The sequence below is a fragment of the Oryctolagus cuniculus genome, chromosome 5, assembly GCF_964237555.1.
Source record: "Oryctolagus cuniculus chromosome 5, mOryCun1.1, whole genome shotgun sequence".
NCBI classification, from domain to species: Eukaryota; Metazoa; Chordata; class Mammalia; order Lagomorpha; family Leporidae; genus Oryctolagus; species Oryctolagus cuniculus.
Genome location: NC_091436.1, coordinates 115,910,736 through 115,933,140, shown reverse-complemented (window position 1 = coordinate 115,933,140; position 22,405 = coordinate 115,910,736). Strand labels below are relative to the sequence as shown.

Genomic DNA, 22,405 nt, shown 5'->3' with positions numbered 1-22,405 from the left:
GGGATGCTGGTGCCGCAGGTGGAGGCTTAGCCCACAATGCCACAGCGCTGGCCCTTTGATTTTCCTTTGGATATCTGCTATGATCCACAGTTCATTCAGAAGCATGTTGTTCACTCTCCATGTGTTTTTATAGTTTCTAGAGGTTCCTTTGTTGTTAATTTCAAGCTTCATCCATGTGGTAATGAAAGATATATGATATGATTTAATTTTTTTAATTTCTTGAGACTTTTTCTATGGCCTAGTATATGGTCTATCCTAGACAATTTTCCATGCACTGATGAAAAGAATGTGTATTCTACAACTGTAGGATGGAATATTCTATAGATATCCATTAGGTCCATTTGGTCTATAGTACAGATTAGCTCTGTTGTTTCTTTGATTTTTTTTGTCTGCTCTATCTGCTTTGATGAAATTGGGAGTGTTAAGTCCCAATTATTCTTGTATTGCATTTATGTCTGTCTTTAGATCCATTAACATTTGTTTTATAAAACTGGGTACCCTATCATTGGGTGCATATACATTTTTAAAAGATTTTATTTGTTTATTTGAGAGGTAAAGTTACAGAAAATGAGAGGGAGACAGAGAGAAAAGTCTTCCTTCCATTGGATCACTCCCCAAGTGGCTGCTGGAGCTATGCTGATCCAAAGCCAGGAGCCAGGTGCTTCTTCCTGGTCTCACGTGGGGGCGCAGCACTTGGGCTGTCTTCTACTGCTTTCCCAGGCCACAGCAGAGAGCTGGATTGGAAGAGGAACAGCCGGGACTAGAACCAGCGCCCATAGGGGATGCTGGCACCACAGGCAGAGGATTAACCTACTGCGCCATAGCGCTGACCCCAGGTGCGTATACATTTACTATAGTCACATCTTCCTGTTGAATTGATCTCTTAATCATTACATAATGACCTTCTTTGTCTCGCTGAGCAGTTTTTGTCCTAAAATCTCTTTTATCTGATATAGCTATTCCTGCTTGTTTTTGGTTTCCATTTGAATGGAATATCTTTTTATACCCTTTCACTTTCTGTTTGTATCTTTTTTTAAAAAGATTATTTATTCATTTCAAAGTCAGAGTTACACAAAGAGAGAATGTGATGGAGAGGGAGAGGGAGAGGGAGAGGGAGAGGGAGAGGGAGATCTTCCATCCACTGGTTCACTCCCCACTCTCCATTGTTTTCTGGCCTTCCTAGCCTGTAGGGCTTCTTTTGACAAAACTGCTTCAATCTGATGGGGTTCCTTCAAAATTGATCTGGTATTTCTCTCTTGCAAATTTTAGGATATTCTCTGCATGTTTCTGTTTTGAAAGTTGGACTATAATGTGTCTGGTAAGGATCTTTTCTGAGCATGCCTATTTGGGATTCCATATACTTCCTGTATTTGGATGTCCATGTATTTCTCCAAATTTGGTAAATTTCCTGCTATTATTTGACTGAATTGGTTTTCTAAGCTTTTTTCCCTATACCTTCAGAAATCCTGGGACTCATAAATTTGGTCATTTTGTGGAATCTCATGGATCCCAATCACTGCTTTTTGATCTCGGTAACAAAATAATCTTTTTTTTTTTTTTTTGGTCCGATTGAGCTATATCAAAAGACTGTCTTCTAGATCTGATATTCTTTCTTCTGCCTCACCAATTTTGTTGTTAAGGCTTTCCTCTGAACTTTTTAAACTGACTTATTGAATTCTTCATTTCTAGTATTTCTTTAGAAAGAGACAATATGTCTCTTTATTGACGTTGTAATCCGTATCATGTACTGATTTTTGAATGTCATTTAACTGTTTCTTTGTATTTTTGAGTAACCTTACAATTGTTCTTGTGAATTGTTTTTAGGTATTTCAGCAATCTCAGCTTCCTCACAGTCCAATATTAATATATTATCATATTCCTTTTGAGGAATCCTATTGCCTTCATTGTTCACGTTTCTTGTGTTTCTATGGCACTTTTTGTGCATCTGGGGGGATCTCTTGTTTCTATCTCTTCTGGAGGAGAAACACACACACACACACACACACACTGATTGAAGGCTTTATTCCTGAAAATGTGCCACTGGGACTTGGTGGAGGACCTGAGGCTTTCACTTGAGCTCCAGGGGTGTGTGCTGGGTGGGTGGGGCCAGGGAACTGTGGCCACTTTTTTTGTGGGTGGAGCAAGAGCCAAGAGTGAAACCCATGATGGGCATGGTATAGTGCCTCTGGCTATAGTCAGTGGGGGAAAGGGATGCTGGTGCCAACTGGAGTGTTTACAGGCCCAGCCTTTCTCCGTGCCAGTGAGAACTTCTGATTCCAGCTTAGAGTGAGCTCACAGTACCAGCCCACTTCATCCACTCAGGCATGTGCACTGTCCAGAGCACCAACTCAGTCTCCTCTGACCCTACTTCAGATACTTGGCTAATGTGCAGGGAGCACTGAGTCCCTGCAGTCAGATTGGGCAGGTGCCCAGGAACTCAGCTGCAACCTGAAAACTTCTTAGTTCTGTGGTTTATTCTCAGAACTCCCCAGCCAAGGGGTACATACAGGGTGAGCTCTCTGCCTTGCAAGGTGGCCTGTTCCTGGCTCTTGTGGCCTCTGGAAGCAGCAGGACTACTTGCTGTCCCCCAGTCAGAATAGAGTTCAATAATGACTCCACCACAGCAAACTGAGTCTGGTGCTTTGTTGAGGGGTGAAGAGGAAGGAAGCAATGTGGCCTCCCTTCACAGAGCAAAGAAGGAACTCAGACCACTGTCAGCTTCCTAGGCTGCAATTGAAGCCAGTGAGGACTATGGAACTGTTCCTCAGCCAAAGCTGCCAGTGGCATGGGCTGTGACAGCTTTTTCCTACCTTTTCTTGGCAAGAGATGGCATTTCCCAGCTGGGAGCTAGTCAGGTAGACGCAGGGGTGGCTGGGGGTACAACTGTTGACAGCATGTCTGTCTTCTCCCCTCACTGCTCCATGGAGTCTCTGGTCTGTGCTGTCCAATCTAAACTGAAAATCTCTCTCAATCATTCCCCTGGAAATACGGTCCCTTCTTTGTTTTCTGGCATCTTTCTGTGGCTAATGTCAGTTAACTTCTCACTATCCAGCCATCTTGGATCTACCCCATCTGGACTTCTTATATGGAAATTTGGGTATCCCAAGAGTGCAAAAGTGGAAGTATTGTGGCCTCCTTAATGCTTATATCCAGAACTATCATGATGTTACTTCTGCTGCATTCTAGTAGTTAAAACAAGTCACACACTTCATCCAGCTTTAAGGTGGGAGAGGGCTGCAGAAAGGCACCTGTATGAGGAGATGTGGTTCACCGGGAGCCATCTTTCGAGATGAGCTACACAGTCCACCTTCTGGTCTTCAATGACTCCCATTTTTTTCAGGAGTAATATGCTTATCCATACTTCCCTCTGGACTCTGAATGTCTTATCTCATATGGCATCAGCTCCAAGTCTAGCATCTTGTCAATTAAATTATGTTCAAATTCAGACAGGGCTTTTTTAGCTGTGTTCCCTCCAGTACAATTCTTCAGATATGGTCCCTTGGGTATAGAGACTGAATTGGAAGATGGTGAATTAAAAGCATAAATTATCTCCCCAATCCTATTCCCACCACACATACACACATACCTCTATCCTGAACTTGTATTCATAAAGTAGAAATGGAATAAACAAAATACATACTTGTGAAAGGGGGCAGTGAATACAAGGCAAGGAGCAATCCCTGATGTATAGCAATTTCCAAATCCACAGGGCCCTCACTTTCTGTCCTGGTCTATAGATGTGGCTATCCATGCTGTCGGCTCCTCCCTCAAGGCTCTTGTCTCTGTCCTCTGACATCTTTCTCATTAGAAATGACCCATGTTTACAGCTGACACAGTTTTCTTAACATCCTTTCCCTCCAGAGGAATTTGAGGGCCCAGAGGCATCTCCTTATTTTTGATAGTTTCAGTCTCCTTCAGCCTGAGCTGATGAAATCATTCTCAAAAATTGTGGGCTTCTGATAATTTACATGATACATCAACTCCTTTAGATAAAAGTCCCTGTCTACTCTTCTACTTCATTTATTTATTGTTCTAAAAAATATTCCCAACATAAGTGGCTAAAAATAACAATTTAATTTTGTGACTCTATTGATTTTCTGGAAAATGCTGATAAATTAGGCTATATTAAAAGATAAAGAACTCATAGAATACCAATGAGATATAGGAAATTTAATAAAAAAGATAGGGAAGATATAAATAAGCACTTCAGAAAACAGGCTATCTGAAAGTTAATAAACATATATTATATAAACAATGATCAATCCCGTTAGTCATCAAAGAAATTCAAATTAAATACACCATGTGGCATGACAACATAAAAAACTAATTATCAGCAAAATGGCTGGTAGAAGTATGCATTGGTGCAATCAATACGTGATCCAGCAATTTTACTTGTAGCTATACATCCAAAAGAAATGCATGCAGATATGTATCAAAAGACATGTGTGTGAATGTTCCTACCCAGTGTTATTTATAATGCCCCATGGTAGAAACAATCTTAAATATCCATGTATAATAAAAAAGTGGTATAGTCATAAATGATATACTATACAGCAATGAAAATGAATGCACTCATGTATACAACATGAACACATTTTGCAAATCTAACATTAAGCAAAAGAAACCTGACAGAAACTGTGCATACCATATAATTTGATTTATATGCAATACCAAAAATTAACAAGGCAAAACGAGTCAGTGGGGAGGGTGGGTGGTTACGCTCTACTTGTTGACCAGGGTAGTGGTTACACCAATAGTTCATGTTATAATAATTCACTGAACTATGCAGCCTGAATCAAAGTTTGTTTTACAAAGGAGGAAGTGTTTTTAAATGCTGAATTTAGTAGAACACAGAAAGGAGAATAACCTGTTCTCACTGCGAAAGGCTTGACAGCTGAGTTATGAGCGGGGAGGAGATGTGCACCAGGCCACCCAGGGGCAAGATGGGATCCTGGGAGTAGGAAGCATCTAGAGGCAGGGAATGAAAATGTGAAACAGTTTGCCACAACACAGGGCCCTCCAAGCAATTTTGTAAGATGGGACAGGAGGATGGAAGGGCTAGCTGAAGTGAAATAGGTATAAAAGTCCATGACAAGTGTCTCCAATTTTATTATGCTTTAGGAAGATATGCAGAAGATTTAAGCACTGGAGGCATAGTTTCTGTTTTGCATTAAAAAAAAAATCCCTCAGGCCAGTTGCAGCATGGGTTGGAAGGGGGATGCTGGGTTAATCATGCCCACCTCCACACTCTTTATTTCGGATTCTCCTTTCATCACTTCCAAAGGCTGAGAGAATGAGAGGTCAACTGCTGGAAAACAATGAAGCTCAAAAAGCTCTCTCAGCTTCACTCTGGCTTTGATCTCATTAACACCAGAAAAATCATTGGATGATCACAACTGGGCAACAGGTACAACATTCTCATTGAAGACTGCTGCACTGAGGTGTCTTAATGGTGATGACTGAATGATTGTCCAAAACCCAAAATGTCAGGTAACACCGGTATACACTAAGTACCTGCCTGTGAATCAATTTGCTACAACTAGCTTTTCCTGTCCTGTATCAAGTCAAAACTAGCTGTTCCTGGCTTTTTGCTCTTCAAAACCAGTTAAACCTGTTATAATACCTTACCTCCTATAGCTAGATTTTTAAAGACATATTTTCCTCACGCATGCACATTGAGAAATCTATCTTGTTAAAGTCAGACAACTGAGAATGTAATAAGCATTTAAATAGGTGTTCAATCTTACTGCTAATCAGAGAAATGCTAATTAAAATGAAGTAATATGTTATAGTTATCATATCAAGAAAGATTTAAAAGTCTGATCGTGCAACTGTGGGAAAATGAAAACTCTTACACATTGCAAATGAAATTGAAAATGGGTCTGACAATTCTGGAGCAATTTTCTAGTAAGTTTAAGAGTTAAAAACGCACCTGTTCATTAAGTCAGAAATTCTACTTCAGGCAGCACATGGGGCAGCAGTCAGGAAGTCCTTGGCCACGGCACGTTGGCACCTCAGTGCTGCACTGCCGGCTGGGGTGCTGGGGGTGGGGCAGGGGTAGTTGTAGCCACTTTGCCTCTTTGACCCCTAGCAGCACCCGGATACTGCTTAGGTCCCCGGCAGCCCTGAAGGTCAACATGTCTTTGACCACCCATGGGAAACCGAAACAACAGCTGCAATGCAAAAATACCCAAATCCGATGAACCCACATATGGTTGGACTGAATATACTGGACAGACACACAGACTGCCCTGGAAAGTTTCATAGCCACAGACTTCTCAGCACTGAGTGGGGACTGCCTTCTGTTGTAAAGTCTCTTATTGATGCCGAAAGAACCAAAATATACGTGCAAGAGCATTCTGAAGTTGATCCTGTAGGTAGAACAGTGGAACTACTAAGGAATCTACTAATATTTCATTTATAAATATGGTTTCAGTGGAGGAGAGACGTACATACAAGTCACATCCTCAGGAGCCAGAAAAAACCTGTTTTAACTCAAGAAGCCATGATCACTGTGAAAGGAATCAGCCTCAGTAGTTGACCTTAAGGGACTGATGGCAAGTACAATATCTTCAAATGTTACTAAAGGTCGAGAAGCAACGGAGCGGGTAATTTATAAGTTAAATGCTGAGATTAAAGAACAGGCAGCATCGGCAAGAGGAAAGATTAGGGCACTGATGGCAGAAGCAGCGTTTGTAGAGAAATGATAGGACAGTCTGTATTCTCCCCCAGCTCTCAAGGCCCATCTATTTACTTATTTAAAAAGTACAACTATATTTTAGGTAGAAATTTTAATAAGCTGGAGTAAGACTATGTGATTTTGAACAAAATAAAAAGATGTCAGGCTTCTAAATCAGAAGGACCATCTGAAATTAGTGTTGTTTGATATGAGTATCTTAATTCTCCTCAGGTAGAATTGAAAGACTTTCACACACTGGAACTCTACCTGGCTTTTGACCAACCCTAGAATGAAACATAGCTACCTCTTCCATATACACATTGTGCTACTACTGTAGAATTCAACAGCTTACATGAAAGAATTCACAGTAAAAGGAGAAACTGTACAGTTTTAAGACATTAATTTGTGTAAAATAACTTGCTGTGCTGAAAACCACAGTGTTTTGATTTGGCACTTAAATGATATATTTGGAGTGAACATTGAGCACTATAAGAATATATGACCCCAAAAATATGATTTTGATACATTAAAGAGTACTATATTGATTTGCCAAAGTTTTGTGACTTAATAAAGGTATTCCCTTTCTTAGGGAAAAAAAGAAATAAATCCTACTTGGAAGAAACCATGCAGAGAATCTCAAACTGTCTATAATGATGAATCAAGTTTTATTTCAAAATTTCCAGGCTGCTGCAGATTGACAGTTTTATAAAATACAATAAGTATGAATTGGGATTTTTGCTGTGGATTCATTCTGAGAGGAGGAGCACGGTGGGGACAAGAGGTGTGGAGTCACCACACAGATCCCAGGAGTCAGGTGAAAGCAGGCCAGACACAAGCAGCCTGCAGACTCATTTATTTCAGTTGGTACAGCAGCTTATATAGCCAAGCAGCCAATCTTGTCAAGGGGCTGTCTATGCCCTAACCAATCACAGCCTGTTGACAGGCAGGCTCCATTGTCATGTGGTTTCTGAAACCATCCAATCACAGCCTGTTGCCAGTCTGGTTCCATTGTCAGCGGGCATCTTGGCACTTCTCATTCCACCACATTTCTCCCTTTTCGTTTATTTTTGAGCAACGGGAGGCATGATTCTTGGCCATACCATTGTTGACCCCATTTCCATGTGGTCTCCATATGTGGCTGTGCCTGTCTTAGGTTTTCCCCCAGGGGATCTTATGTGTCGTTGACTGACCAGCGCTCAAAACAGGAGACCACAGGAGTTCTTGCTCAGGTAGGGGTAGGAATGAGGAACAGTGGTAATCAGGAATGGCGTGACCGCATGCAGGCTGTGGGCCGTTCGAGTGGCTGACCAGAGCCCGTGGGGTATAAAGCAGTAATGGATGTGGCTATGGGCAGTTCCTCAGGGTAGGATGGTAGGGCAGGTGCATCCACTAACAAGGCAGACTCTCAGTCTTGTTCAGCTGGTTCTAGTTGACTGTCAGTTGCAGGCTTGATGTTTCTGGCTGGTACCCAAATAGGCTGTCCTGCATTCTCTGGAAAGACACAAGCATATCCTTGGCCCTTTGTTAGCAGAAGCCTTTTTACAGGCATTGGAATCCAGGGCCTGAATTTTGTGTTCACTTTGACATGAAAAGCAAACATGAGGGTAGGATGGGGTCTAGTGGCTGCCCTGAGAGCCTGGGGTGCCTGTGGACTGCCACAAATGTGGGGATCCTCACTGGGTGTGGATGGGATTACCTCACATGAGTTATTGCCTCTAGGTCATCTAAGTTCATCCTACAGATATTTGGGGGCTGGCTGACTAGGCATTGCTGCATTGTCTGCTTTCATGTCATTTTCACTGTTGGAGCTCTCTCTCCCTAAGTCATCAACTGTTACTTGTGAGGCAGAGCCCTGGAGTGACAGGCTCTTATCACTCACAGATTCATTATGTTTGGTAATCTGTGTGGGTTTCTGAGAGGGGGGTATCTTTCCCATGTTTGAGTACTTAAGATCAGCATGCCATGCCAACTCTAGCCAAAGGAAAGATACACACTGCACTGCTGCCATAACAAAGCAAATTCCTAGCACATCAGAGGCTGATGGCATTACACAGGGGTTTCCCTACCTTAGACAAACAGACAGTGGTGTATCAGATTGTAAGTATGTCCTTTGCTTAGTGGAGGACTTCCTTGATTGGTTAGGTCAAGGCCATATACCCACACAGTGTCACCTCTCTCGAGTGAGGGGAGATGACTTGGTTCCGAATTCTGGGATGATCAGTCCCTTATGTGAATTTGCGAGGCGAACCAAAAGTAAAAGGAGGAGCTGAGAAGTGGCGTTATGCTTCTTGGCAGTGTGTGCCTAACCTAGGTTCACTTAGACCAAGGACGAGAACAAGAAAAGGGGTGTAGGATGGGGTTCTGTACTCACCCTCACAAAACCGAACAGCACACAAAACACCAAGGAGCCTACTTGCCAAAATCCAGAGGGGACCACTCAAAGTCCAACATGCTGTCTCTCTCAGTCAGGTTGGGCACCAGATGTTGAGGTTGATGCATTCTAAGAGGAGTAATGTGGTGGGGGCAAGAGGTGCAGAATCACCACACAGATCCCGGGAGTCAGGTGAAAGCAGGCCAGAGGCAAGCAGCCTGCAGACTTGTTTATTTCAGTTGGTACAGCAGCTTATATAGCCAAGCAGTCAATCTGGTCAAGGGGCTGTCTATGCCCTAACCAATCACAGCCTGTTGCCAGGCAGGCTCCATTGCCATGCGGTTTCTGAAGCCACCAAATCACAGCCTGTTACCGGTCTGGTTCCATTGTCAGCGGCCATCTTGGCATGGCCTTCTTATTACACCACATGGGATTACATCAAATTAGAAGTTTCTGTACTGCACGGCCGGTGGCGCGGCTCACTAGGCTAATCCTCCTCCTTGCGGCGCCGGCACACTGGGTTCTAGTCCTGGTCGGGGCGCTGGATTCTGTCCCGGTTGCCCCTCTTCCAGGCCAGCTCTCTGCTGTGGCCAGGGAGTGCAGTGGAGGATGGCCCAGGTGCTTGGGCCCTGTACCCCATGGGAGACCAGGATAAGTACCTGGCTCCTGCCATCAATCAGCGCGGTGCGCCGGCTGCAGCGCGCCGGCCGCGGCGGCCATTGGAGGGTGAACCAACAGCAAAGGAAGACCTTTCTCTATGTCTCTCTCTCTCACTGTCCACTCTGCCTGTCAAAAAAAAAAAAGAAGTTTCTGTACTGCAAAAGAAACAGGAAAGTGAAGAGGCAACTGACAGAATGGGAGAAAATATTTTCAAATTATGCAACTGATAAAGGATTAATAACCAGATCTACAAAGAGATCAAGAAACTCCATAATAACAAAACAAACGACCCACTTAAGAGGTGGGCCAAGGACTTAAACAGACATTTTTCAAAAAAGGAAATCCAAACAGCCAACAGACACATGAAAAAATGTTCAGGATCACTAGCCATCAGGGAAATGCAAATCAAAACCACATTGAGGTTTCACCTTACCCAGATTAGAGTGGTTATATACAGAAATTAACTAACAACAGATGCTGGCAAAGATGTGGGAAAAAAGGTACATTAATACACTGATGATGGAAATACAAACTGGTAAAGCCACTATGCAAGTCAGTTTGGAGATTCCTCAGAAACCTGAATATAGCCCTACCACAAGACCCAGCCATCCCACTCCTCAGAATTTACCCAAGGGAAATTAAATTGGCAAATAAAAGAGCTATCTGCACCTCAATGTTTATTGCAGCTCAATTTACAATAGCCAAGACATGGAATAAACCTAAATGTCCATCAACAGAAGACTGGATAAAGAAATTATGAGTTATGTACTCTATAGAATACTACTTAGCGGTTTAAAAAAATGAAATCCGGTTATTTGCAACAAAATGGAGGAATCTGGAAAACATCACTCTGAGTGAAATAAACCAGTCCCAAAGGACAAATATCATATTTTCTCCCTGATCTGTGACAACTGAGCACCTAAAAGGAAACCTGTAGAAGTGAAATGGACACTATGAGAAACAATGACTTGATCAGCCCTTGTCCTGACTGTGGAGGAACAGCTTACTATCTTACTCTTTTTAGTATTTCCTTTTTCTACTTAATACAATTGGTTGAACTCTTTAATTAACACACAATTATCCTTAGGCGTTTAAATTCAACTGAAAATTGATCCCTGTTAAAAATAAGAATAGGAATAAGAGAGGGAGGAGATGTACAGTTCAGCACACACTCACTTGGACTTACCCTTAATGGTAAAGCTAGAAACATGCCATAGGACTCCAAAGCCCATTAAGTTGGCAGGTACCAATGCCATCTTGTGGGGGAGGCTGAATCCGGAGAGGCCTAGAGGAACTTCCTAAGCCTGCCTCAAGTTTGAAGACCTGTCTTTAAGTTTCAAATCCCTGACGGCAAACAACCCAGCCTCAGGGTGCTTTTGCCTAATGATCACTGAGGTGGTATAATAGGATTGGCTAAAACCCTTTTGTGTCACATCACCCCACCCCTTGCCTGAATCTGCTCTGTACCACAGCTTTATAAACACCTCCCTTTTACAATAAAGTGAGATCCTGTTTCGACTCGACTCCCCACTGCATCTGATTGTCCCCTGGGTTCAGGGAGGCTGAGTGGCGGATGGTGCACTTCCCCTCCTCAGCCAGGACAGGCTGTAGGCAGCCTGCCTAATTCTCTGGCAGTAAAAAGGAAGAGTCACTGCACCATCTTGCTTGTTAAAGTGATCAGTTTAAGTTCATAATGGATTATAAAGATAGGGTTAAGTGTCAAAGGGATCACATATATAAGATCAGTGTCTGCTAATAATAATCAATAGAATTGAAAAGGAGAGAAGGATCTAATATGGGAAGCAGAATACACAGCAGACTCATAGAATGGCAGATGTCCTAAACAGCACTCTGGCCTCAGAATCAGCCCTTAAGGCATTCAGATCCAGCTAAAAAGCCCATGAGAGTTTCTCAGGCATGGAAAGCCAAGACACTGTGGTTAAAAAATTACCTAAATGAAAGATCTCTGAGAGTGAGGTCCCAGTGGAAAGAATGGGCCATCAAAGAAAGAGGTACCTTTCTCTGAAGGGAGGAGAGAACTTGCATTTTGACTATGGCCTTGTCTAAATAAGGTCAGAGTTGGTGAACTCAGAGGCTTCCATAGCCTTGGCTGCTCATGACAAGAGCCTCAGGTGATTACTGATGTCATAAATAAGAGTGTCAATTTTTAACAACAGGAGTCACTGTGCACATATTTCCCATGTAGGATCTCTGTCCTTAATGTGTTGTACTATGAGAATTAAAGGTAAAACTAGTCTTCAAACAGTACTTCACACTTTGTGTGTCTGTGTGGGTGCAAACTATTGAAATCTTTACTTAGCATATACTAAATTGATCTGTATATAAAGATAATTGAAAATGAATTGTGATGAAGAATGGGATGGGAGAGGAAGTAGGATATGGGATGGTTTGTGGGTGGGAGGGTGGTTATGAGCGGAAAAACTGATATAATTCAAAAGTTGTACTTTCAAAATTTATATATATTTTTTTAACTTTTATTTAATGAATATAAATTTCCAAAGTACAGCTTATGGATTACAATGGCTTCCCCTGCCCATAACTTTCCTCCCACCTGCAACCCTCCCCTTTCCCTCTCCCTCCCCCCTTCCATTCACATCAAGATTCATTTTCAATTCTCTTTATATACAGAAGATCAGTTTAGCATATATTAAGTAAAGATTTCAATAGTTTGCACACACATAGAAACACAAAGTGAAAAATACTGTTTGAGTACTAGTTATAGCATTAAATCACAATGTACAGCACATTAAGGACAGAGATCCTATATGAGGAGTAAGTGCACAGTGACTCCTGTTGTTGACTTAACAAATTGACACTCTTGTTTATGGCGTCAGTAATCACCCTAGGCTCTTGTCATGAGTTGCCAAGGCTATGGAAGCCTTTTGAGTTCACCGACTCTGACCTTATTTAGACAAGGTCATAGTCAAAGTGGAAGTTCTCTCCTCCTTTTGGAGAAAGGTACCTCCTTCTTTGATGACCTGTTCTTCAAAATTTATATTTATTTAATAAAACTTTTCTAAAAAATACAGTAAGTATGGGTTAAATAAAATGTTTAAGTAGACATTCAAAATACAAATGAATATTATTTATTGCTAAGTCCAATAGATATAAAAAGATTCATTGAATTGCTGCTAAAGTTTCTAAGAACAGGTACTTAGCATAGTGGTTAAGATGCTTGCATCTCATATCCGAATACCTGGGTTCAATTCCCAGTTCCAACTCCTGACTCCACCTCCCTGCTAAATCAGATCCTAGAAAGCAGAGATGATAGTTCAATAGGTGGGTTCCTGCCACCCACATGGGCGAGCTGTATTGTGTCCTTGCCTCCCAGATTTGGCCTGGACCCAGTCCCGGCCATTGCTGGCATTTAGGGAGAAAACCAGCAGAAGAGCCTGCTCTCCCTGTCTTGGTATCTCCCTATCTCAGTCTCTCAAATAAGTGTCATAGTTCATTTGGTTAGAATACACATAGTTGTAGAATGAGAAGCAATCATTTACTTCTGGTTTCAAGGTTCTGTCTTAGAACTGAACTACATCACAGACTTAGTAAGAGCAGTAGGAAAAGCTGCCTCCTTGGGAACACAGAAAACCTCCATCCCAGTCCCAGCTTGCCAGGTCAACAAGCCTCAAGTTGCACAGGGGAACTAGCCAGTCACCTACTGTAGCTTCCTCATTAAAAACGAAACTAGCTCAGAGAGAGGTGAGCCGACCAAGGTGCATAGTCACTATTTGTGGAACTAAGAATAGGTTAGGACTTTTCGCCATTAAAAAGGGTCAAATCAGCTGGTGCCAGGGCTCACTTGACTAATCTTCCACCTGCGGCACAGGCACTCCGGGTTCTAGTCCTGGTTGGGGCACCAGATTTTGTTCCGGTTGCTCCTCTTCCAGTCCAGCTGTCTGCTGTGGCCCAGGAAGGCAGTGGAGGATGGCCCAAGTGCTTGGGCCCTGCACCCGTGTGGGAGACCAGGAGGAAGCACCTGGCTCCTGGCTTTAGATTGGCGCAGCACCCGCCGCAGTGTGCCGGCCATAGCAGCCATTTGGGGGGGTGAATCAACAGAAAAGGAAGACCTTTCTCTCTTTGTCTCTCTCTCTCTCACTGTCTAGCTCTGCCTGTCAAAAAAAAAAAATCACCTACAAACAAATTAACAAATAAAAACCAATGGTATTAGATTGCTGCTCTTTGTTTCTACAAGTCTTGTTTTCAGACATTTACTACAAGGAGCCCACATGGCTCCTTCTTTACTTCTTTTATTTTCTATTTATTATTAAGATTTATTTAATTTGCTGAAAGGTAGAATGACAGAGAGAGGGGGAGAGAGAGAGAGAGAGAGAGATCATCCAATGGCTGGTTCTGTCCCCAGATGGCCACAATAGCTGATGTTGGGCCAGGCTGAAGCCAGAAAACTAGAACTTCATCCAGGTCTCCCACAAGGGTGGCAGGGGCCCAAGCATTTGGGCTGTCTTCCTTAACAGGGAGCTGGATCAAAAATTGAGCAACTGGGACTCAAATTGGTGCTCATATGGGATGCATTGTAAGCGGTGGCTTCACTCACTGTGCCATGACACCCGCTCCTCACCACTTCTTTGAAAGCCAGCTGAGGGATCTTCTGGCTCCTGAAGGCCAAGGAGATAAGTAACGGCTTTGAAGTCATGCAGGCCTTGGTCTGGATTCCAGTCTTGCTCTGTGCTGTGAACTCTGTGACCTTAGGCTCTGTAAGTAAGGAGGAGAATAAATTATAAATTACATATGGCATTCTTGGCACATGAGGAACATAATAGGGGGGCTATAAATGTGATTGTCTTTCATTCCATCCCCACCTTAACTGCTAGGGCACAGAACCCAAGATGACTCCATGTTCACCTTGAGGTGGTAAGACAGACAGGTACAAACAATTGCAATAGAGTACGATATGGACCAACCTAGATACATTCAGAGTACTCGGAGATAATTGAATAAACAGCAATTTAACTGTTAACACTGTACCCTACTGCCATTTCATATGTTTCCACTTATTCTCCTGTAAAATGATTCTATGCTTAGAAAAGGGAGGGCATTACAACAAAGTAGGTGCTCAGTGTGACTCAAAGGACCATACAAATATGAGGCATCAATACCATGTGGCAGGCTGAACAACAGCCTTTCAAAGATGTCCACTTCCCACTCCCCAGAATTTGCGAACATGTTGTATGGCTTGTGGAGGAGGAATTAAGATAGCTAACCAGTTGTTCTTAAAATAAGGAGATCATCCTGGGTTGTGTGGGGCGGCCCAATGGGGTCCTTTAGATGTGGAAGAGGGAATCATAGTTCAGAAGTTTTGAAGTCGGAGGAAGGGACCCTGAGCCAAGGAATGCAGGTGAAATAGGCAAGGACACAGGTTTTCCCCCCTAGTTTCTGAAGGGAATTCAGCCATGCTGACAGCTTGATGTTAGCCCATAAGACCCATTTCAGGCTCTTGGCCCTCAGAGCTGTAAAGTAACAAATGAGTGTTGTTAGCCATTGTTTGCGGGAATTTGTTCATACAGGCAATAGAAATCTAATGTAAACCACAACCTCAATAGTTTGAAAACGGCAGCATGAAGAACTGATTAATGCAAAAGAAACCATGGAGTGTAAATCCTGTTTTGATTTTTTTTTAAGTGTCATGTCATTACAACAGTGGCCCATGAATTGTCAATACAGCAGCATGTGGGCTTTCACTAACCTTTCTCTAGATCTATCAAGCTTTGGTATTAATAAGGCTGTGCTCCTCTTCATATACTAATGGACCTGCTATGTTCCATGACAGACACTGAACATGGTGTTCATAGACCAGCTCCATTCCTTCAGAACATTTCCTGTAGGCCAAATACTGTGCACTGATGTTTCTTTCTTCCTCCTGATTTTATATTTCGGAATTTTAGATCTACCTGATAAACTTCCAATTATCCCTCAGGATACAGATTGAGAACACTGTCCTGTGGTAAATTGAATTTTGGGTCCTAATTCTTTACTTCCTTCAAGTACCATCCATACACGCACATGGCCTAATGATAAGTGGAGTTCCCATCGCTTGACTTTGGGCATGGCTATTATTGGCTTCGACCAATGCAGCTTTAGTAACCACAGCAAGAGCAGACTGAAGCTGTTTTTTGCATAGTGGGGCTCTTTTGGACATTAAAGACCCACTTTAGCACATACTAGTTCCAGGGGAGGTTGCTTGAGAGCCATGTGGAAAAGATCTTACTCCATTCTGCAGCTTAAATCCTAGAGTCTAAAGCCTAGTATCAAGCACAGCCCAGTGGATTGGTTGTTGGCTTGAAGACCATGAGCCTGAGGATTATTGTTTTAAGTTACTAAGTCTTTGAGTGAGTGAGTGAATAGCATTATTGCAGCAAGAGATAACGGATAAACCTCTGGGGAAAAAAGCTTTTTTTAACTTTTATTTAATGAATATAAATTTCCAAAGTACAGCTTATGGATTACAATGGCTTCCCCTGCCCATAACTTCCCTCCCACCCACAACCCTCCCCTTTCCCTCTCCCTCCCCCCTTCCATTCACATCAAGATTCATTTTCAATTCTCTTTATATACAGAAGATCAGTTTAGCATATATTAAGTAAAGATTTCAACAGTTTGCACACACATAGAAACACAAAGTGAAAAATACTGTTTGAGTACTAGTTATAGCATTAAATCACAATGTACAGCACATTAAGGACAGAGATCCTACATGAGGAGTAAGTGCACAGTGACTCCTGTTGTTGACTTAACAAATTGACACTCTTGTTTATGGCATCAGTAATCACCCAAGGTTCTTGTCATGAGTTGCCAAGGCTATGGAAGCCTTTTGAGTTCACCGACTCTGATCTTATTTAGACAAGGTCATGGTCAAAGTGGAAGTTCTCTCCTCCCTTCAGAGAAAGGTACCTCCTTCTTTGATGGCCCCATTCTTTCCACTGGGAACTCACTCGTGGAAATCTTTCATTTAGGGTGTTTTTTTTTTGTTTTTTTTTTTTTTGTTGTTGTTGTTGTTGTTTTTTTTTTTTTTTTGCCAGAGTGTTTTGGCTTTCCATGCCTCGGGACATGCTCAAGCTGACTTACCTCAAATGGCAGAGTTAGAAACATACCAGGGGATTCCAATTCAATCCCATCAAGGTGGCATGTACCAATACCATCTCACTAGTCCCAGTGATCAATTTCTATTCACAATTGATCATAATGATAGGACTAAGAGCCAAAAGGAGCACATAAACAAGACTAGTGTCTGCAAATACTAGCTGATAGAATAAAAAAGGGAGAGAAGCGGTGCGGATCCATGGCACAGAATGTGCTGTACCCCCTGTACCAGCTGGGGGGCCCCCAGCTTTGCCTCTTCTGAACCAACTTCTTCATCCAGCTGGTGCGGCCTGGCACGGCCCAGCCCGAGGACACCGTGCAGTTCCGGATCCCCATGGAGATGACCAGGGTGGACCTCAGGAACTACCTGCAGAGCATCTACAAGGTGCCGGTGGCCGCTGTGCGGACGCGGGTGCAGCACGGCTCCAACAGGAAGAGAGACCACAGGAACGTGCGGCTGAAGAAGCCGGACTACAAGGTGGCCTATGTGCAGCTGGCCCACGGACAGCACTTCACCTTTCCCGACCTGTTCCCCGCGAAGGAGCAGGGCTCCCAGGATGGCCCCGAGGACGCCCGGGACCACCTCCTGCAGGCTGAGTGGCAGCGGCTGAGTGCTGACCCCTGGCGTGGCGGGGTTCCCGGCTGGTTTGGCCTGTGACGGGGACACACACCCCAGGGGCAGCTCAAATAAAAGTCGTACTGGAACCAAAAAAAAAAGGGGGGGGGGGGAGAACGATCCAACATGGGAAGCGAGATACACAGCAGACCCATAGAATGGCAGATGTCCTAACGGCACTCTGGCCTCAGAATCAGCCCTTAAGGCACGCGGATCTGGCTGAAAAAAGCTTTTTGAGACATCCTCTCCCAGGGAAACTAACCACATCCTCCTTTGTGCCGTTGCACTGCTCCAATGTCTCCCTGACTAGATTTAAGTGCCTGGAGGATAGCTACCAGGTGTTATTTGTCTTTGTATTAATGACTCATGCATATAGTTTCCTGGCTCCTGGCTTCGGATCAGCACAGATCCGACCACTGCGGCCAATTGGGGAATGAACCAGTGGATGGAAGATCTCTCTCTCTCTCTGCCTCTCCTTCTCTCTCTGTGTGTAACTCCAACTTTCAAATAAATAAATAAAATTTTTAAAAAATGTATTTTTATTTATTTGAAAGAGAGAGAGATTGATTTTCCATCCACTGGTTCATTTCCCAAATATTCACAACAACCAGAGCTGAACCAGGCCAAAATCAGGAACCAGGAACACTGGCTGGGTCTCTCATGAGGGTGGCAAGGTCCCACTTAAGTCTTTATGTGCTGCTTCCTATGATATGTACTAGCAGAAAGCTGGATCAGAAGCAGAGGCAGGACCCTGTCCCAGGCTCCCCAATATGGCTTACACATGTCCCACTGTGCATGTGCCTAAACACATTTTTTTAAATGAAAAGAAATAATTGAACAAATGAACAAATAAGGGAATACAAGGAACACATTATTCCCAGCCTTGAGGTGGGGACTGAGGGGGAGTGGCAAATCACCAATTTTTGAGTTGCTGCAAATGTTATCAAATACACATGGGCCAAGGTTTGTTGGGTTGGTCGAATAAATCATATTTTTCAAATCCACATATCTTTTTTTTTTCAGGTGTCTATAAATACTATTGCAATGAATGAAACAAACTAATTTATTTCAAAGTAATAACAAACAGAGTTGTTTATCATCACTGTGTATTTCCTTAAATGAGAGACATGAAAAACTCGTCTCAAGTGAGAAATAAGATTTTGATGTTGAAAATAGGCCGTTTTGTTCCAAATGTTGGGAAGAATTGTATAAGACTATTCTTTTTTTTTTTTTTAAGATTTATTTATTCTACTTGAAAGTCAGAGTTACACAGAGAGAGAAGGAGAAGCAGAGAAAGAGACATCTTCCATCCACTGGTTCACTCCCCAATTGGCCACAATGGCCAGAGCTGCGCTGATTGGAAGCCAGGAGCCAGGAGCTTCCTCCGGGTCTCCAATGATGGTGCAGGGGCCCCACAGCCTGTGCCATCCTCCACTGCCTTCCCAGGCCACAGCAGTGAGCTGGATAGGAAGTGGAGCAGCTGGGACTAGAACTGGCACCCATATGGGATGCCAGCATTGCAGGCGGTGGCCTTACCCACTAAGCCACAGCACTGGCCCCAAGACTATTCCTTTTAAAGAAGTCATAGGGAATTCAGCATCACATCAAGTCTGTCTTGCTTGTTAACTGGTGGTCCATGCAGCAGTAACCTGACATGTCTTTCTGGTTTACTCTCTCCTGAAACTCCAGGTCACTGCACATTTACATCACATGGGCAGGGCTGCTTCAAGACACCTTAAAGAAAATTATAAGCTTTCGTTCTTTCTCCACCCTTCCTATCACAAAAGCTGTCACATCAGTGCATTTTCCATCTCAGCCTTGGGTTGTAATTATAGTTGTTACCATAAGATTTCTTCCAAAAGAGAAGCTTATTTAATGGGAAGAAGCTCACATACACAAAAGAAGAGACTGTCAGCCTAGGAGTAATGATGGAACATTGATGGCTTAAAATGTAAAAACTAAACATTGAACATGGCAGGGAGTTTTAAAACCTGTGTCTTCCTGCCCTAAATATTTATAGTAGCAAAGAGGGCGATTGTGCAACTGTTGAAGTTCTTTCATTGTCTTTAAATGTGTCTTCCCTCCCCTCATTTTAATTCATTTAAAGGATGACAGCTCTAATCTCTGGCTGGAATACGATGCAGAAAGATCAAAGCATTTGAAGGCACACTGTGAGGACTGGGAGTGGAGGTGAGGGAGAGGAAAGTGCTAGACCCCTGGTAACTTTACTTAGGATCTTTATTTAGTCATAGGCAATTTTCAGGGTCTTGACTTGGGCCATGACCCAGGCATAGTTCCCTGGGACTAATAGGAGACCCTGCAAAGGATATCTGATCACTGTTTGTTGATGAACATGTGAGTATGTGAATGAATGAATGAGAAGGAGTGTTTCAACCTAACCCTTTGCTTTCCTGTTCCCTTAATCATCCTCTCTTGAACACCCTCGGCTCCTGTGGCAGTCAGCTGCTTTCCATTTTTCCAAGCATTTCACTTCCCTTTTCTGTAACTTCTGGGATCCTTTATTTCCTTGTGTAGTTCACCAGGCTTATCAAGTTCCTATTCAATTTTCAAGTTAAAATTTAAGCTTCTGTGGCTCCATGCTCCAGCAATTCTTTATACATATGTAATGGCTCCAAACTCATTATGTTATAATTTTTCTCAGCTCAAGCACAGAACTTGTGCATTTTAATCACTGCAGTCTAAGTAACTGGCTTGGTGTCTGCTACATTATAGGTATTTGATAACTGGTCACTGAAACACCTTTATGCAACTGGATCCTCCCCACATTTTCCAAAAGCAGCCTGTAAATTGCTACATTGCAGAATGATCTCTTCGACAATTCTCTGTTTATGTGTCCCGCTTCCCTAGTATATACCAGTCCTTCACTCTACCCCAGAACTGATCAAGCAGCACAGTGACCAAGACATAGTTCTAAACACTGGGAGAAACAGAATGGAGAGGAAACCCTTCAAAGAATTTTAGCTGAGGATGACATCATCAAGTTTACCTGAGAGAAAGAAACTTAATAGGTTAGAAAGAATGACATTTCAAAGTAGACAAGGAGATCATTGTAATAGTCCTGGAAAAAGCAATTACAGGTCTTAATAGGATCAGGGCGCTGGAAAGAGAGAGTTAGGGACACCATTATGTATTTCAGAGATAGCACTCAAATGATTTGCAGAGGAGGAAAGGAGTCTAAGATTACTCCAACAGAATTTGCTTGGGCAGATTGTTTGCCACTTCAATGAGGAACAGGAGGAACAGTTCACCCCCAGAAAGGAGGAGAGCTCTGAGGAAAGTGTGACTTTTATCCCAAGTGAGAAACTCATGGGACATCCAGAAGATAATTGTCCACTAGCTGACAGCTGTTTTGGAGCTCAGCAGAGTAAGGTGCAGCTTTCAAAGTCATTGGCAAAGGAGTAGAAGTCAAAATTCATTCTGTGACTTATTTGACCCAGGAATATTACATGGAGCAGAAGTTCTGGAGGCCTGATTAGAAGGGGTTACTTGGGAGTTTCTCTTCCTGAAAAAGACAGCAGGTTGAATTAAACCACTTGCCTTCTAAGTACTTGGCCCTTCCATGGCTGAACACGTGCAGTAGCAGTTTTTAAAAAGTGAATTATTACACATCGGCGCTGGAAGGGGAGCAGACCTGCGTGGAGAGCGTGGGAGCACACAGTTCGGGACATCAGCGGCAGACTCAACACACCAGCGCTGGAACGCGAGGTGAGCCGAACCTCAATAACCCGAGACACCGGCAGGCAAGCGGAGAGAGGAGACTAGAGGGAACGACCCCCGGGGCGGGGGGGACCTCACCAAGCTAACTGGAAGAGAGAGAGAGGGAAAAAAAAAAAAAAAGGTGACTGGTATGGACACGGGTTTCTCTCTCTCCGCTCACCTCTCAAGGGCGAGCAAGACAAAGAGCAGGCGCCATCTTGGACATACGTCATAAGCAGAGCGACCTCAGGTCTGCACCGGCCCTGAGCCTAGCAGAAAAACCTGACTCTGGGTGGGGCGAATTAACAGGAGATTAGGACTTAGTAAATTTATGGTGCTACTGAACTGAGACTGTGAAAAAAGAGACGGTGGGGGAGAGAACTCACGGAATTCACGTGAGCACTCTCCAGAGACGCTACAATTCCGTAACTTTGGCAACCCAGTGGGAGACTGAAGGAGAATTTGAGCGCACTCTAAGGGCCGAACAGATTCCCTGTGTGATCCTTGGGAAAGAGCTTCTGATCTCTGGCTCCTGTGGGTATATCATTTGCCTGCTAACTACCTCCAACTTTGTTCAGCTGTGCAGAATAACTTCCCTGTTGAATCAAAAAAATAAAGAGAGAGAGAGAGAGAGAGAGAGAGGTTTACCACGCCTAACCTGGGAGTGTCACCTTTGGCACACCAAACAGAGCTCTCAGGCCACACCCATCTCAAGCCCTAAGGCTCCATCAAAAACAGATAGTCCACTTAATCTAGAGTCATAGTATAACAAGAAAAAGCACCACAGTGAAGAAACCAAATATCTCCAATATGACAAATAACAAACGCAAAAACCAAGGTAATAAAAACAAGGAAGTCACCATGAAGCCCTCAAATGAAAAAGACACCCCAATTCAAGATTATGAGGATGATGACATAGAAGAAATGCAAGAAGCAGATCTCAAAAAATTGATAAGAACATTAAGAAGTTCTCAAAAACAAATTCTTGAACTACAGAAATCCTTAATGGACAAGATAGAAAATCTCTCTCGTGAAAATGAAATATTAAGGAGGAATCAAAATGAAACGAAACAACTAGTACAACAGGAAACTGGGATAGTGACTGAAGTGAAGAATTCAATAGATCAAATGAAAAACACAATAGAGAGCCTTACAAACAGAATGGGAGAAGCAGAAGAGAGAATATCGGACTTAGAAGACAGAGAACAGGAAAGGATACAGTCAGACCAAAGAAAGGAAGAGGAAA

At 43.1% G+C, this 22,405-nt stretch overlaps 1 protein-coding gene and 1 pseudogene across 1 annotated transcript; both read left to right on the top strand.

Annotated features, from left to right (window-relative positions):
- Positions 1-2,165: 2,165 nt before the first annotated feature.
- On the top strand, positions 2,166-9,367 carry LOC100355701 (PRELI domain containing protein 3B pseudogene; annotated as a pseudogene).
- A 7,639-nt stretch (positions 9,368-17,006) lies between these two features.
- On the top strand, positions 17,007-17,543 carry LOC100343402 (large ribosomal subunit protein uL23m). Its single transcript, XM_008263061.4, has one exon. The coding sequence runs from the start codon at positions 17,161-17,163 to the stop codon at positions 17,482-17,484; it is 324 nt and encodes a 107-aa protein (XP_008261283.2). The 5' UTR covers positions 17,007-17,160; the 3' UTR covers positions 17,485-17,543.
- The last annotated feature ends 4,862 nt before the right edge of the window (positions 17,544-22,405 follow it).